Consider the following 17,667-nt stretch of genomic DNA (forward strand, 5'->3'; position numbering starts at 1 on the left):
AATAGTTAGGGATGTTAACTTAAGGTTCTTTGAAATTGTGTTAACCTGCGATGTGTTTTTGTATTGCTTATTAATTCGTATTTGTGTCTAAAATTGTAATGTCTGTCCAAAGTGACGCGCTGAGGGTAAGCTGTCGGGGTTTCCCATCTTATGTATTTCAGAACGAGGAATTATTTTCGTTTTATTTTTTTAGTGTTCTTAGTCATGTTTTTTTTTCTTTGTTTTTGATAATGTTTTCTGCCTCATACTTTATTGATTTATGTTTTTTTTTTTTTTTTTATTCTTAGCACTAATATTTTTTTCTTGTATTCTTAATAATATTTTCACTGTCTTGTGCTTTGCATTCAGATTTTCTTTATTTTTGGTAATATTCAATTTGTTTTTCCTGGTATGTATTATTAGTGTTACAACAAGATAATTCATGTATTTTATGAACACCTAAGACTAAATAGCTGAATCAGCCAACAAAATATGTAGCAGGCTAATAACAAAATATATTCAAGAAAAAAGAGCAAAAAAATTAATTAAAAAATTAATGAAAGTAAACTAGACAATTTGCCAAACTAGAATTAGTGTTCTATTGCCAAAGGTCATGAGAAAATAAAGTTAATGATAAATTTATATTGTTTAATAAGTTATAAAGCTAACAAAAATAAACAAACTCCCAGCTGGAAGCCCCAACGCTTCATCTACCCCGGCTGAGGAGTTGTGACCAGCCCATTAATCCTGCCCCTGTGGGGTACTGACTTCTCATTCTCACTATTCTGCCTATCTCTAACTTGCCTTGCCCCATTCTCATTAAAATATAAAAGATAATCTATTCAAGGACTAACCCTGAACACAGACTCTCACTTGTCCAGTTAAATCACACACAATTTCAATAGAAGAATAGTGTGAAAATAGGAAAATTTTAGGGGTAACTAGTGAAAAATGTGTTTCAAAATATAACTGCAGTACTTAGTAATATTTTTTCTCTCTCTGTCTTCAGAACTGGCCAAAGGTACAGACTTGGTGTTGATGGTGGTGGTGGATGAGTGGATGAGACATATAACAAGTGGTACTCTTGAGGTGGCAGGTTTGATAAGAGTGAATTCAAATAATCAGATTTCATAGAGAACTCCCTCCTCCTGATTGTTATATATAAGATTAAGTTAGCACTATTGTTGTATAGATAAAAAGAGGTAATAGTACTTCTAACAAGTGAAGGTGTGTGTCATGATGCATCTTCTTAGGTGGAGAATGAGGAGGAGGAGGCTGGAAATGAGACCAAGGAGGAACCCAAGACAGAGAAGACAGAGAAAGAAGAGGAGACGGCCGAGGCGGAGCAGGACGACCCCACAGTGGGACTGGAGGGTTCGGCATTCCAGAGTCGCATGCCTGCCGACAAACTGACCACGCTGGAAGGCTCCCTCTTCTCAGACATTGTGAAGAGTTCTCCCCACACCCACCGCCTCTTCCTCCACATCAGGAACAGGATAGTAAGTCTGCTGACATTTCTATTGGTGTCCTTCCTTAAATATTACTCTATATACCCTTTAATCCATTCATTTTTTGCTGATGTTTGTTTTCTTTTAACTTGCTTCCAGTATTTCCATTTTCTTTAGTCAGTTTTTCATTATTCCTCACATTTTCCACCACTTGCTATCTTACTCGTCTTTCCTTTTGCTCTTTATTCTCATTTTTCATACTTTCCACCATTTGCTGTCTGATTCAACTCTCTTACCTTTATTTTCTATTGGTCTTTATTACTATTTCTCACACTTTCCAACACTTGCTGTCTGATTCATCCCTCTTTCCTTTATTTCCCATCACTCTTTGCACTTGTCTCATCATGTTTCTTCTCCAAACAGCTACAGATGTGGCTGGAGTCCCCCCTGCAGGAGTTGACTTATGAGGGGATCATGTCTGGCCTGGAGGCGCCGTTTAACTCCGAGGGTGTCCTGTGTGCCCGCATCCATGCCTACCTGGAGCGCCACGGCTACATCAACTTTGGCATTTTCAAGCGGGTGAAGGTGAGGCTGCTATGTTTAGTGGTATGCTGGGACACAGCAGGGAAGGGTGGCAGTGCTGGGTGAGTCTTTTGGAGTCTTAGATGTACCATATGTATCTTGGTTTAGAAATTATTTGTGCTTCTTAAAACCATCATAATTCTGTAGTTGGTAAGAAGAGGCTGGTGTGTTCGTGTTCAGTAGTACAGTATGCTGGGATGCAGGAGAGAAGGGTGGCAGTGCTGGGTGAGTCTTTTGGAGTCTTGGATGTACCCTATTGTATCTTAGTTTAGAAATTATTTGTGCTTCATAAAACTATCATAGTGTAATAGTTGGTTCATTAAGTTAACCATGGATTTCTGGTTTCTCCCATTCATTGCGAATTTAATTAGTTTTCAGATGATTTATGGAGATTTTCATTCATAAATGCAAATTCAATACAAGGGACAATTATTTATAGATTCATAAAATTCATAAATCATTGTTTGTAAATCATGATTCACCAAGAGTTACCTTGAGTTCAGGCAGTGAAGGTTAACTTGTCCTTGTGTTCCAGCCACTGCCGCAGAAGAAGTACGGCAATGTGATAGTGATCGGCGCTGGCATTGCAGGACTCGCAGCTGCTCAGCAACTCAACTCCTTCGGCTTTGAGGTCATCGTGCTGGAGGCCAGGGTGGGTGGTGGCGCTGTTTGTCTGGAGGGATGGGGGTATACTGGTGATGTCAAGGATTATCAGAGTACATGACATTTGCCAATGTATTGTAAGAGATTCAGAGAGTAACTCATAATGCTTTGCCTCACACACACACATGTACAAAGTGATAAAGAATAAGTGCCTGATTAATACCAAGAGATTTAGCTACCTAGATAGATGTAGCATTGATGCTTGGAATGAGTTACATGTGCAAAAAGTATGTGCAAAGAATATCAATAATTCTAAGACTAAGGATAAAAAAAGACAGACACACATCAATACACACTTGACTCAAATCCCTTACACCACAACGAGGTCAACAGAGCAAGGTAACTCCCCACAGGACCGTGTAGGGGGAAGAATTGCCACATTCCGCAAGGGTCCTTACATTGCCGACCTTGGAGCCATGGTGGTGACTGGCCTCGGGGGTAACCCAGTCAATGTCCTGTCCAAACAGATCAACATGGAGCTGGTGCGGATCAAGCAGAAGTGTCCCCTGTATGAGTCCAACGGCAACACAGTGAGTGGTATCCCCACCTGCTGTTTCCACTCACCCCTTCACCTTATTTTGTGCAGCAAAAATTAGATGAGCAGGAGAGGTGCTTGGAAACTCTGGCTGGAGCAGGAACACTGTCTCTTGTATCTATTCTCTTGTGTCTTTATATATGTTCTCTCTGGGGGAGGTCTGTAGTTGAAGTGTAAGGGAATGTAGATCACTGCTTGAATTGAGGTTTTCCATATCACCATTACTTCTCCTTTCCCATAATCTATTTTTTTTGCTTTCTCGTTAATTTCCTTCCATCACTCCTTTTATCAGCTGTTTTTCCATCCACACACTTTTTATGTAAGAGGGGTTCTGGCCAAGGGCAACAAAAAGAAACAAAAAGATGACAAAAAAAATATATAAAAGAACCACAACAATGCTATTCCCCAAAATAGAACCATCAAAAACAATGTCCAAAATTATGAGGTGTCCTGAAACACAACTCAACCAGAAGACTCCTTCAGGTGCGGAAGGACAAAGACGAGATGGTGGAGCGAGAGTTCAACCGTCTGTTGGAGGCCACCAGCTTCCTCTCCCACCAGCTGGACTTTAACTACATTGACAACCGTCCCATCAGCCTGGGCGAGGGACTGGAGTGGGTCATCAAGTGAGTCTGTCCCTGCTGTGCTTCATCTTTTCCTTTCCTTTTAGTCTTAAGGTCACATAAACATCAATTACAGTGTGCATTCTTCCCTCTTTCTTGATACAGTATGGATATCTTTTGTAAAAGACTTGTTTGTCAGTGTTTATCTGTTGGTTATAGGTCAGAGATCATTAACACTTATTACAAATCCATCTGTTTCTTTTGGACTCACCTGCACTTGTCCTTACAGCCTGCAGGAAAAGCACGTCAAGGAGAAGCAGGTGACCCACTGGAAGACTGTTGTTAAGCTGCAGGAGAAGCTTAAGACAGTACTCAATAAGGTATGGTTTTCTGTACACACAGATCAGCAAGTTAAGTATGAGAGAAACATTTTTGCCCACATGTTAGACTTCGAACTCTATCTTATTAATTTTTTCTGTAGCATTTCTTCATTTAAACAATTGATCACCTTGACAAGTTAAATTTCTACATAGTCTTGCAAACCTTCATTCCCTACTGTCTCCTTACAGCTGCTGAATTTGCACGAGAAGATAGCCGTGCTGCATAAGGAACATGGGCAACTCACTGAGAAACGCAACTCAAGGAACATCACCAATGAGTTTGTGTATCGTGTCAAGCTGCGTGAACTCCAGAATTCATGCAAGGTGTGTAGTGCTGAGCTGTGGTGTGCGAAGGGGGAGGGTTTGTGTTGCTGTGTGCCTTGTCGATGCACTGATGGAAATATCTAATATTATTATTTTGCTTCTTTACTTCCTCCTCCTGTTTCTCCTTTTAATAGCTGGGAATAGGAGAGTTTGAAACAAAAATTTCAGTCTATTATTACTGTTGTATCTGTGTACCTGCCTGGGAGTTTGTAGGAAGGTTATTAGGAACTGTACAGCCTGGCTAATGTGTATAGAACCCTTCAAAGAATGATGATAAACCATCCAGAAACACTGCATAGCTAAGGTGTTGCCATCTCTCCCCGGCAGGAGTGGGACCAACTGGTGGAGCAGCAGCGGGAGATTGAGGACAAGCTGCAGGAGTTGGAGGCCTCGTCCCCCAGCGATGTGTACCTCTCCTCCCGGGACCGCCAGATCCTTGACTGGCACTTCGCTAACCTGGAATTTGCCAACGCCACGCCTCTGAGCAACCTTTCCCTCAAGCACTGGGACCAAGATGATGACTTTGAGTTCTCCGGGAGTCATCTCACAGGTAGCCACAGCCCAAGGCCTTGTGATTGGTGTTTGATGGTAGCTTGAGTCATGATGAAGCTTTAGGGAAATCTTTCTGTAGCTGTACTAACCACCAGAGGTCATGTAAATAGTGTGTGATGGCAGCAGAGAATGTGTAGAGCAAGTTTAATAGTGAAGTAGATGGTGCAGGTTGTTAAAAGCAGGCTGTGATAAACTTAGAACCAAAAAAGTTTCAGAAATCAAAGCAGATACATCAGGTAAAGTGGTATTTTTGAGTGCTTTGCCTAACACGTTGACCACACTGTTATTTCCTTTTCTCTCAGTGAGGAATGGCTACTCCTGTGTGCCGGTGGGCCTCAGTGAAGGTCTGGACATTCGCCTCAATACTGCCGTTCGCAAGATTACGTATACCAACAATGGGGCAGAGGTCACTGTGTCCAATGCTCGCAACCACTCCAGCCCTGCCACTATCAAGGGTGAGCTGCACACTGGCCTGCCCATAAGTCTCCTACACACTTTGGGAATGTAAAATATCAACCTGTCTTTTGCTTTTGTGGTTAAAGTGACATTTACAGCTTGTAGTCTTTGTCTCTTAAATTACAGATGAAATGAAGCATCCCATGTTAAAGGTGCACTGAGATCAAATTAGTCTTAATGAGTCAAAAGTTCTTTAATGTCAACTTATAATATGGGGCACCTCAAATTATTTTACATAAATTCTACTGTTTCTGCTGCAAATTTTCATATCTTATTATGTCCCTCCTGCCCCTCCATGACAGCTGATGCAGTGTTGTGCACGCTGCCCCTTGGAGTCCTGAAGCAGTCCATCGGCACCAACCCGAGTGCACCAAACACTGTCTCCTTCAACCCTCCACTGCCACAGTGGAAGGTGGACGCCATCAACAGGCTTGGCTTTGGCAACCTCAACAAGGTGAGTGGCAGGATGCAGTGTTGGCAGGTGTTTGGCAGTGATTCTTATTTGATTGTTATGTGTGTGCGTGTGTACTAAAAGTGAATTATGGTTGCTGAATGAAGAATATCTTAAAGTGAAAGTGTGAATTGATTTCTTATGAAGTGGTGCTTTAAACCAGAAGTTGGGTTGAAAATGGTAATGAATGAAGGATATGTAATGAAAGCCAAAGAATTTATTAGGGATTTTTTATTATCTGAGATAGGTATGTAATGCATAGCCTAACAGAAAGGAGTATGAACTTCACCTCAAAACATATACTACACAGTGCTGACCGGGAACTTCCATGCAGGTAGTGTTGTGTTTTGACCGGGTGTTCTGGGATCCAAACTCCAACCTGTTTGGCCACGTCGGCTCCACCACAGCAAGCAGAGGTGAAGTTCACACCAGGACTCTTGGCCTTTGTAGTGACAGGACAGTGAAGGCCAAGCCATTATGCTCAAAAACATAATTTATATGCCTGAAAATTATCCATTAGCCCTTTATTGCATCAAATTGCAGGCAGAATCTAAACTTTGTGACTAGTGCCATAGATTTACATGCCAAATAAATTCCTTGCAAAAAATACAAAACATCTCATGATAGGAAAGGAGGAAGGAGAGAAGTATGTGTTTATGCTGGTTTGTCAGTGATTCTGTGTTGTGATCCATGTGTTGCTGTGGCAGGGGAGCTATTCCTGTTCTGGAACTTGTACCGAGCACCCGTCCTGCTGGCGCTGGTGGCAGGGGAGGCAGCGGCCATCATGGAGAACGTGAGTGACGATGTGATTGTGGGACGCTGCATCGCTGTGCTCAAGGGCATCTTTGGCAACTCAGCTGTACCTCAGGTGGGCACCACTCCCTTGGCATAGTGTGTGGGGAAATCAGACAAATGATGCAGCACTGCAGATATTGACCAGTAAAAGTAGATACAATTGAAGATAAAAATAAGAAAACAATCAAGAAAAGGTTAATGCTTACACATGTCCTGTTTGGTGGCAGCCCAAGGAGACGGTAGTTACACGATGGAGGGCTGACCCCTGGTCCCGAGGCTCCTACTCCTTTGTCTCCACGGGGGCGTCTGGCAATGACTATGACATCCTGGCAGCTCCCATCGCTCCACTCCAGCCTGGCCAAAGTGGCCAGACTCCTCCCAGTGCTTCAGACGCCACACCTCCACCTCGCCCCAGGTAGGCTCACCTCAGATTTGTATTGTGGGTGGAGTTCTAATTTAACTCATGTACAGGTTTTTTAATATATTGCAAGTCATGTGCACCAAATCACTGACATGTCAAGTTTAGGTTAACATAGAAAGATAATGCTGGTTTGTGTGTGTGTGTGTTTGCCTAATTCACTTAAAACTGTATAGGATTGTTAGGTTAAGAGAATTATGTGAGTGTTTTGCACAGCAAGTAAGATTAATATGTAGTGTAGTGTTAGGTTTAAGTAAACTCTTTGTGTTTAATTTTTAGGTGATGTTTTAATGCAGAACAAAACTCATAAAAAGTGTTGATCAGAGTGAGAGCAATGCTCTTGTTATCCTTCCAGACTTTTCTTTGGTGGAGAACACACCATCAGGAACTACCCCGCCACGGTTCACGGAGCCTTCCTCAGTGGGCTGCGGGAGGCCGGCCGCATCGCCGACCAGTTCCTAGGATGTCCGTATGCTGCCCCACCACCGCCTCCCACCAATGGCTCAGCTAGCGTGGAGACATGAAGCAGCTCTGGTCACTTCGTCTTCAGGAATGAGGAAGTCAGCACCGAGGCGAGTGGATGAAGTGATGAAGTGTTGTGGTGGTGGTGGTGCCCCCGGGGCAGCACCAGGCAGCAGGAAGTGAGAGTCTCACCTTGTGTTAGGTGGTGTGAGCAGACAGCATAGGTTTGAGGAGTACACTCATTAAGATAAGTTCATAATTTATTCCATCTTGTTTCACTAATGTGCAACAGGTCACAGTGGAACTTTGATATATGAAACTAGATAATTAAGTGTAACTTCTTGTTGTTCATTGTCAGAGTTCAGAATACATGTGTACAAATATTTGATTACATTTGTAGTAAGTATGGTTTCTTACACCTCATAATGATTGTATGAGACTGACCCTACTTCATTACACTATGTGGTTTTACAAAAGTATTATATTAAGAATAAATATAAGTCTGTCACTACATGTAAAATACCCTCTGCCAGCCATTGCCCCACCTGGTCTGCCCCAGCGAGGCTCACCAGGGACTTGAGACACACTGCCACTAATACACTTAATACATAAAATATCACATCAGAACAGCCTGTTTTATGAAAGGTAATGATAAATAGTTCCACTTTGAAAAAATATATTAAATTGTGTATTGGATATGGTTAAAAATGACTTTTCAACATTTCATTCAGTGCATGATGATCAAATATGTAATCATTTATGAAACAGTAAGTAGTTGATTGCATATAAAAATTTGTGGCAGTGTTGACATCTAGAAACAGGAGTTTGAATTCAGCATCTTGTATCTCAGGAATGCAAGGGAGGTAGAGTATGTGTGTTCTTCATATTACCTGAAGGTTGTGTAAGACAAAGAAAAGGAAAAGAGATAAATAGAGATAAATAAACATATTGTTCAAAGCACAGATTGTTCAAAGCCAGTGATGCAAGATTAGTTCTAGATTGTCTTTTCACTTCACTTCTTTCATTTAGTTGGTCTTATTCTGTTCACTGTATACATCACCTTCCATGTGTCAGCCAATGTATTTCTTTACAACACATTTCAGTGAACATTTCCCTCACCATGTTGTACTTTCGACTCCTCTGCATGGTCACCCCGCTCATCACTAACTTCCAACTCATCAGCGTGATCCAGGAGGTACTGCAGCTCCCTGAATGGATTGCAGTGGTCAGGTGCTAGCTTATACAGGGGCCAGTAAGTTGGATAGAAGCATGATTCATCAGCAAGTTTCTTTAACTCCTTCAGAACATCATGAGAGGCCCATAAGAGATCCATGTATGTTGAGATGCTTCCCACTTTCCCTAGTCCCAGGCTATGTAAGTAGGTATCAAGTGTTGTCGAGACAAACATGAAGACAGAAGAGTAAGCAGTGTCATAGCGATATTTCTCCCACAAGTGAGATTGGAAGAATTTCTTTAAAACACGTCTTTTCTGATGATACATCCTCTTAAACCAGTTTGAGGCGTCAGCTAGTTGTCTCTTCCGTCTGGAGAGTACCCTGGTATGTGATACATTCTGAGAGGCAGCTGTCAATTGTCTCTTCCTTCTAGAGAGTCTCCTGATGTGAGACATGCCCTGGGAGACTCCTCTTCTTCCTCTTATCCATGATGGGTGTATCACAGTCTTCCCAGCAGCCTTGTGTTGCAATGGTCTGAGGGTCTTTGGTGGTGCTGTAGCTGCGGGGTAAGCGCTGGCCACCACACAGCACACCACTACAAGGAGAGGCACGGGTATACTGTGAATCCTTGCCATGCCTGCTCTGGATGAGTGCAGCTGATGTACTGACAGGCAGCTGTGGCTTCTCCATGTTTTAATGTCTGGAGGTGTGCCTGAGGCCCTTAGGGATTGCTCAGGTCAGGGGGAGGTGGTCTACTCTAATTAATGTAGACACACCTCATAGCTGCCTGTCTTTTTTTTTTTTTATTATTATTATATTCATGAAAAATTATACATACCTGCATTTCCATCAGTTTGCTTTTACTTTTACCTGAGGCATTCCTTAATGAAATCTCCCCACAGTAATCAATGAGCCTAGTTTTGCCTTCTGTCACATTTCATTGTATCAAGATTGTTTTAATTTTGCATCAGTGTTTCATTAAAATATATGATTTTTGGAGTTTGTGTGTGTGTATAGATAGGGAGGGGAAGGAATAAGTAATTAGGGTAGGTAATTTTAGGATTAAACAGAGGAATGCACACCTCTACATGTTGACTTGCCCCACACAGCCTTCTGTTGGTGGTGGTGGAATGTCCTGCTTTATCACTCAAGTTCATATCTCTTGCTTTATTTGTTTAATTTTATTCCTTTTACTTGTATATAGGGGGGAAGAGAGAGAGAGAGAGAGAATCAGGTGGGGTGCTATAGACAAAAGCATGCATCAAACAACAAAATATTAAAAACCGCGAATGTGTATGTATATTAAAGTTTGCTTTTGTTTGCTGTCATCTCTTTACTTCTTAAACTAAAATTAAACCTGAGACAAAGTGTGAAGCAGCATCCCTCTTCCTAATACTACTCCAGTACAAGACCACTCACAATTATTAACCAGCCAAGTCCAAGTTCTCATCACCATTCACTATTTCTTCGAGTCTGCACCTTCACTACTGACAGCTATGAACAAAACAAAGAGTTAAGTTTGTGGGTTTTATTATAAACATTTTAAACTTAGTGAAGTGGTCCATGACACTATCACTTGAGGCCACTTGTGAACACAGCTGAGATGAGCCTGAAGTGGAACTAGGTAGGCTGGCATGGCGCTGGCTGAACATAGCTGCACCTTAGGGAGGAGGCGGTGGAGGATGTGGGGTAAAGGGACCTAAGTGGCAGCATCACTGTTTTGGCTACACTTCACATTGCACACTCAAGTAATCCCGGGAAATAATTTCAAACATACAGTATGCAATGGCTCCAAATTGCATTAAGTTGGAATGGCCTATTGGTGATGGTCCAATGTTACTGTAATACAGCTAGCAGAACACCTCTCGCCTAATTATATACACAGGTGCAGTTTTGGCACCTATACAATAATTCCTCTACTAAATAATAATTTTAGCACTGATTCCACAATTTAAGCATTGCTACCAACAATAACAATCTATAAAGTGCAAGAGACTGATTGCTAAAAGTGTTCTTGACTGGAATTGGTTACATAGATATTGATGAACATTACTGATGATAGAAAATGTGATCTGACACTTGGAATAAGTTTGACAAAACCCAGAGGTTTAGTCTGAACACTGCAGGACATGAATCAACTATGCTCTAGATGACTCCTGGCTCCTTGCTGGCAGTGAGCCACAGCCATGTTGACACTTTCACAACAGGAACAAAATGACTAAGTATTATACAAACAGAAGTGGGCCTCAGTAAACACACAGCCAAAGACTGCCTAGTTGTTAGGCAGAATACCATTAAGTAAAAAATAAAAAAAAAATAAAATAAAAAGCTATGTACATCCACAAATGCATTAAAGATTATGTAAATTACCTTTAAAAAAAGTTGTATTTCTGTTATACTTTCACAGGCAAACAAAAATATCTTAATGATAGCACAAAGAAAAGGCTAAATATAAAAATTTTGAATGCCACCAAGAATTTCAAAATAGAAACAAGAACAATGACATAATTATACAAAAGAAGGGGCTCAGTTAATACAGCCAGCAACTGCTCATTCATTAGGCAAGAAAATTAAACTATAGAGAGAAAAATAACCTATGTACATCCATAAATGCAGTTTAAGTATAAAGAATTTTTGCATTTTAGCCAGAAAATTTTCTCTAACCAGCATAGCATCTGTAACACACACCTCTTAAAACATGATACCACACAAGGCAGCCCACAAGTTGAGCAAGAGTACAACTGGTGACAACTTAATGCTTTTCCAGTCAGCAACAACCACCATGGGATAATGGCACCACCGTCTGCAGCTTGACAGGTCATGCACCTTCTGCTTGTCCTTCCCACAGCCATGTGAAAGCACAAGAAATAGTCTGGATAAATTATGAGGGTTTATTCCACTGACTTAACTAGTCACACATTTACCCTTAATCTGATCCCTCAGCTGCCTCTTCCTTCTTCTTCTTCTTTTTCTTTTTCTTCTTTTCTCCACTCTGTAATGAAAGTATTTACATCATTAATCTAACAATAAGACAACTTTGAAAGAATCAATGTAATACAACAAATCATGAAGATTACCCAATCTTGAAAAAAGAGCTGGATCAAAACATCCTTCATACACAACAAAATGAAAGAATGGAGAACTAATCAAAGGAAAAACAGATAATGCATTCACTTCAATGAGGTAAGTCTAGACACTGACAGCGATGCTAACACTTAGCTATCAAAGAAGAGTTACACAGAGCAAGTAAAATTTCAGCATTATGAGCTGTACGTCCAGACACTCACCACTTCCACAGCTTCCTCCTGTGCCTCAACCTTAACCTCTTCATCAGCATCTTTGCCCTTCTTTTTCTTCTTCTTCCCTCCATTCTGAAATATAAGAGTTCATTAATAAAGCTGGGTTAAGACAAAGTTATCACATCTTTTTGGTGTAGGAATTTGATTTAATAGCCTCAATAAAATGTTGAGATGCAGCTGTATTACCTCCTGTTCAAGCTGGCTATCGTCTGTTGCTGCTGCTGCTGCTGCTGCTGCTGTTGCTGCTGCTGCTTCTGCTTCCTCCTTTTTCTTCTTCTTTTTCTTCTTTTTGGAGTCAGGAGAGACAAACGATGCTGCTACCTCCACTTGAGTTCTGTCTAGTTCACCACTCAGCTTCCTCTGTAAATAGACAAACAAATAGTAATCACAATGTAACACTGATCCTTATTCTAAGCCATATATAGCCAAAACATTATCTTGACTTTGTGCAGGTTATGTTAAATCAAGACATACCTTCCTCTGGGCAGGCTCAGTCGTAGTCACAGGCTCCTGCTTCACGGCAGCAGAAGGGAACACAGGCTCCTGCTTCATAGCATAGGGAGCTGTTGTAGAATCTGGCTTGACAGGATTATTGTAGTCAGTGTAATTCTCCAACCACTTGGCTGGTGTGTTTTCATTGGGCTTGCCGTATTTGTCCAATGATCCATCCTTGATCATTGCCTTTTTCTCAGTAGCCTGAATAACAGATGGGAGAGAAAAACATTAGTTATATGTCTTCATATTTCACTGATGTTTTATGCACTGGAAATATGCAACACTTAGCATTATAGGAGTTAGGCATACCTTTGGGCCAAGACCCCACTTGCGAGGGTAGGTGTCTCTTTCCATGATGACCCGCTTGATCTTGGCCACCACACCGTGATCACATGATGAGATGGTTGATGTGGTCATAAGGGCAATTGCTGTGGAAATATTACAATATTAAGTTTGTCCAATTTAAACCAATCAAAATTTCAATACGTATGTGATTTAGAAAAAAAAAAAAAAAAACTTCTACAGGCTACTCACCCAAACAGATTGCCTCTCCCTTTGTGGTACAAATGACAATTTCATCATTCATCTCAATGCCATTCTCATAACGCAGGACACCAGGTAACATGATTTTGGCACCGTAACACACAGCATTGACTGCCGAGTCCTGTGAGGGCACAACAATAAAGAAAAATTAAATAAAATCACTTGAAACTTAAAACATTGCATTAAGGCCAACATTTATTACTATATTTCAATGGGTATGCATGAAATAGGTTGGTGTGGGGACATCTGCATCATCATAATTTCAGTAGCACCAGCACAGGCCTCCCACCTTCATTATAATCCTTTTGTGGGAAATAAGCATGGCCTCAAGGGGCTTGATGACCCGCCTCATGTAGGTCTCATCCTTGTGGTGGTCCAGGAGCCACTTGGCATCCAGAATGTCATGCATGGTCACCATTGAGTCCTGCTCCCCTTGAATACCTGTAAATGACCAAGTGCATTCCATTTACTGACTGTCTGCTTCCCTCTTACCACCTCTCCCTCTCTCAGTCAAGCCAGTCATACAAGTAACATTCAGCAATAAATAACTCTGGCAACATTGTCACAAGTACCATGGAGTGGCAAGCACAGCACCCACCTGAGCGCACCCTCCTCAGCTCCTGCATTTGAGCACCTGTGGCGAGGTGCAGCCCCAGGTGAACACACATGGTACGGATGTATGTGCCTGCCTCACAGCTCACCCAGAACACACCTGAGGAATCATAAGCATACAGATGGATGAATGACTACAAGAAGTGGTCACAGCACTGTAGCTTTGACATAAAACCTAATGATAGAAGGAGAAAACAACATGAATGGTGAACAGTATAGAGGAATGTTTACAAGAATGGCTTACTCATATAATGTCAGTTCAACTTTTGGGTTAAATACATAAATAATTTCAACCAAACACACTTACACAGTTATAAATATTTTCTTCCATCATTAGAGTTAAAGACTGAGGATATTACTCATTGCTTTTAACGGTGTTCCTTAACCTTGAGAAGAAACTCAAACAGCAGAAAACCATACCCATATTTTTCTCTGAGTCATACTCGAGAAGTTCGTTATGATACACGTTTCTGACTCGTAGCTGCCTCTTGACGGCGGATATTAGTGGTGGTCTCTGGAACTGTGCCCCCTTGAGTTTGTTCAATGCCTATTAGAGAGAGAGACATTGGAGACAGGTCACCCTTGGGGGAGGACTACTCACTCGCTCACAGCCTCAGCAGTCCAGACTGGTGATGTGCACCACATGGACACTTAAATTATCATTACACAAACACATAACATAAAAAAACACAGAAATCAAGTGCTACACAACTTAACACCTGATGAAAAACAAACACATTTATTATAATGCCTTAACAATACAAATACCAACTTGGAACTCATGATACATTCTTTTCAAGTCTCTCACCTCTCAGCATCACTATCTTCCCTAGCAAGGGACATCCTGCACCTTACACACAAAGGGTACAGACAACCTTTCATGTGCAGATAAAGTTCTCTTATTGTTAGAAAACAAATCAACTCCCAAAAAAATTTCTACTCACTCTATGTACCAACTAGCATAAAATTAATTCCTACTGCATTCTCTGCACATCAAACAACCTCAGTGCAGTGGGATTCCTGGTAGATGACTCCAACACTAAGTCACATAGTACAGCAACACACACACTATTCACCAGGCATACCTGTCTCACTTTATGTACATCATCCATATTCTCATGAAGGCGGAAGACACAGACGTACTGTTTCCCGGCACCTTGTTGGGACTTGACTAGTCGAGTCGCTCTCTCAAGACAGACAATGAGGCAGCCTGGCAAGGAGTCACAAGTCAACATTTTATAAAGCCATGAAAAATGCCAACAACCAAAATTGTTCTTCTTTCCTAACTTTTTTTTTATGTAGCTAAGAAAGCTACAGGCCAAGGGACAAAAGAATAATAGGACAAAAAGGCCCACTTGGGTGCCTGTTCCTAAAGAGATTGCCAAATAAAAAAAAGTCAAATTACGGAGAAAAACTGGAAGTGACAATTCGGAACACCTAACTTCACAGAAGCTGTTTTAGCTAGAGATGAGATGTGAAGTTGCCAGTTTATGTTATAAGTAAAGGACAGACTGAGGATGTTCAATGTAGAAAAGAATGACAGTTGTATCACTGAAGAAGAGGGGATAGTTATCTGGAAGGTTATGTTGAAAAGGCTGATAAAGGAATAGAGTTTTTGAGGCATTAACAATACCAAGTTTGCTCTGCACCAATCAGAAATTTTAAAGGGATCTGAAGTCAGGTGTTCTTTAACTTCCCTACATAAGCTGTTTACTTCCTGAAGGTTAGATGTCTTTAAGAATTTAAAAAAATAAATAAAAAATTTTAAGATAGCTAAACCTTAAGATGCTATAAGATATCAAGTTATTTCAACAAGTCCTGGCCAGCTCCCTGAACACACACCTGTCACTTTGGGGTCAAGGGTTCCTGAGTGTCCTGTCTTCTGAAGGCAGAGGATACGCTTGATCCAGGACACCACCTCATGGGATGAGGGGTTGGCAGGCTTGTCCAGGTTGATGAAGCCTGATTTGATGTACTGCTCTATGTCCCGCTTGAGTGGTGAGCACCCAAAGGCCAGCGGTGTGTAGTGACTCGTCCGAACATTGAGTTTGTCAAAGTTCTGAGCAGCATGAGATTCAGAAATTACATCTCAGAAAAAGTTTCATCTACAATATCAATAAATATTCATTAAAAAAAAAAATTGTAATGCATCTTATGACTCCATTATAAAGTAAATACTTCATCAATATGCAGGTGAAAGTATGCCACTGAAATGTATGATTTTGACCACACACTGCAGTGATGTAGTGTGGCACCAGGCCTGGTGGTCTAGAGACTGTGGAGCAGTATAACCTCACCTTGAGTAGCAGAGGCCATTGGGAAGTGTCAATCGCCTCTATCTTGACCTCACTTGGCTCTATCTTGAAGGTCATCTCCTGATGCACCTCCCCAAGGGATTTCTTTTGCTTCTTCTTCTTCTTGTGCTCTTTGACGATTTCTATTCCTGCAGACACAAGGCTTGAGTTAGCTGAGGCCACCATCACGGATGTAGGCACTGACCATTCAGGATTGAGAATGACAGTGTCAGTCAAACTATTTCTGCTCCTGACCAGACTGTTTATACAGCCATGCTCCTAAACTCGCAAAATCAATACATATATCTTAACCTCTTTAACGTGACAGCATCACCTCGGCGAGGCAGCAGAGGTGGTGAGACAGCATTTTCAACCATCCATTGCTTTCTACTACTTATTTCCTCTGCCTGTATATTTTCAAAAGCTTTGTACATTCGTGTACATCGCCAGTTACCTTCAAACTTATATACAGTCCTTACACAGAGTCTTTCACGCACAATATACGAGACAGGCAAAGATTGATTCTGAACACCCTCACTTCGGCACACCTTCCTCACCCCATGCACGCCCTCACCTCAGCACACCATGCATCCCTGCCCGCCCTCACCCCAGCATGCCCCCACGCCCCTCCAAGCCTGCAATCACCACCCAACACTGTGCACACACCCTGGCAGGGCCACGAGCGGTGTACACTATGCCCTGTAGACCTTTCCCCAGCACACCCTGTTCATCCCTGCACAACCGCGCCCCAGCAAACCACACACCCTTACAAGCACCCAGTTATCACTCAATACAGGCTGCATATCCCGGCATTAACATTACAAATGTAAATATCGGCCTACTCACCGTTCTCAGCCATGTTGGTGGTAAGCACGTGTGTCCAGACGCTGCCGCCGCCGCCGCCACCTCGTCCTTATCTTGTCGACATTTATTCATTTCATAATTATTCTTAAATCCTAAAATAAAAAAAAAATTTAAGATTAAAAATTACATGTTATCTTTAAGAACTAATTTTGAATGACCAATGTTAAAAAACAAAGCTTTATTGCTAGTTTTATATACACTGTTCAGTAATTTGCCATTGTCTATTTGAAATTATTAGACCTATTAAAAAATGTATTCAAAATAATACTAGAATACTTTATTTTTTTTAATTTGAAAAAAAGAAAACGATACAAAAATGGGGAAAGTGGAATTTACTGGAAAAAGCACCTTCATCTAATGAGATTTATGGGACATATTCACGTGCTTGTGGCGCTACAGACACTCCATTATTTCTGTAATCAAAATGTGGCGATTTTTTTGCAGTTGCATTTGCTGGTTGTCTGCCATTCACTATAAGTTCACGAGCAGAGGATATAGTACTTGATGTTTATGAAGGAGAATGCCAGAAAACTAATCTATTTCATTTTCATTGTTTATACAATATACTTTTCTTTCACCGGTGAGGAAAGACCGGACATCGTCTGCTATCAGCTGTAAGATAGTTTTGAGGAAATGAAGAAGATGGAGTCGAGTTACAGGCCAAAAATATTTTATTAAAGTCATTTTCGCCTCATAATGTAACATCATATGCTGCGGGAGTGACCATTGGAATATGCCCTTTCTGCCCTTGAGAGGTTGGCCAAATATCAGCATAGG

General features: G+C 41.3%; 2 protein-coding genes across 3 annotated transcripts in view; one reads left to right on the top strand and one right to left on the bottom strand.

Annotated features, from left to right (window-relative positions):
* The window catches only part of LOC135115250 (lysine-specific histone demethylase 1A-like), a 10,442-nt gene extending 289 nt beyond the window's left edge, over positions 1 to 10,153 (top strand). The window contains exons 2-16 of the mRNA XM_064031796.1: positions 989 to 1,000; positions 1,233 to 1,478; positions 1,851 to 2,012; positions 2,545 to 2,661; positions 3,026 to 3,202; positions 3,691 to 3,833; positions 4,060 to 4,150; positions 4,340 to 4,474; positions 4,802 to 5,024; positions 5,329 to 5,481; positions 5,785 to 5,936; positions 6,268 to 6,349; positions 6,641 to 6,801; positions 6,956 to 7,143; positions 7,502 to 10,153. Coding sequence (XP_063887866.1) covers positions 989 to 1,000; positions 1,233 to 1,478; positions 1,851 to 2,012; positions 2,545 to 2,661; positions 3,026 to 3,202; positions 3,691 to 3,833; positions 4,060 to 4,150; positions 4,340 to 4,474; positions 4,802 to 5,024; positions 5,329 to 5,481; positions 5,785 to 5,936; positions 6,268 to 6,349; positions 6,641 to 6,801; positions 6,956 to 7,143; positions 7,502 to 7,670 — 2,211 coding nt within the window. The 3' untranslated portion in view covers positions 7,671 to 10,153. The remainder of the gene's footprint in view (positions 1 to 988; positions 1,001 to 1,232; positions 1,479 to 1,850; positions 2,013 to 2,544; positions 2,662 to 3,025; positions 3,203 to 3,690; positions 3,834 to 4,059; positions 4,151 to 4,339; positions 4,475 to 4,801; positions 5,025 to 5,328; positions 5,482 to 5,784; positions 5,937 to 6,267; positions 6,350 to 6,640; positions 6,802 to 6,955; positions 7,144 to 7,501) is intronic.
* On the bottom strand, positions 10,097 to 16,976 carry LOC135115251 (H/ACA ribonucleoprotein complex subunit 4-like). Of its 2 annotated transcripts, none has more exons than XM_064031797.1 (13): positions 16,873 to 16,976; positions 16,030 to 16,226; positions 15,575 to 15,791; positions 14,818 to 14,942; positions 14,153 to 14,279; positions 13,719 to 13,832; positions 13,410 to 13,561; positions 13,112 to 13,241; positions 12,887 to 13,005; positions 12,557 to 12,778; positions 12,269 to 12,442; positions 12,071 to 12,154; positions 10,097 to 11,775 (listed from the first exon to the last, which is right to left on the bottom strand). In XM_064031797.1, exons 1-13 carry the CDS (start codon positions 16,883 to 16,885, stop codon positions 11,710 to 11,712), a joined length of 1,740 nt encoding a protein of 579 aa, XP_063887867.1. In that variant the 5' UTR covers positions 16,886 to 16,976; the 3' UTR covers positions 10,097 to 11,709. The 2 variants fall into 2 exon arrangements, with proteins under 2 accessions (XP_063887867.1, XP_063887869.1); XM_064031799.1 differs by having other exon boundaries at positions 16,030 to 16,175; positions 16,873 to 16,950.
* Positions 16,977 to 17,667: the final 691 nt, after the last annotated feature.

Source organism: Scylla paramamosain, chromosome 29 (assembly GCF_035594125.1).
Source record: "Scylla paramamosain isolate STU-SP2022 chromosome 29, ASM3559412v1, whole genome shotgun sequence".
NCBI lineage: Eukaryota > Metazoa > Arthropoda > Malacostraca > Decapoda > Portunidae > Scylla > Scylla paramamosain.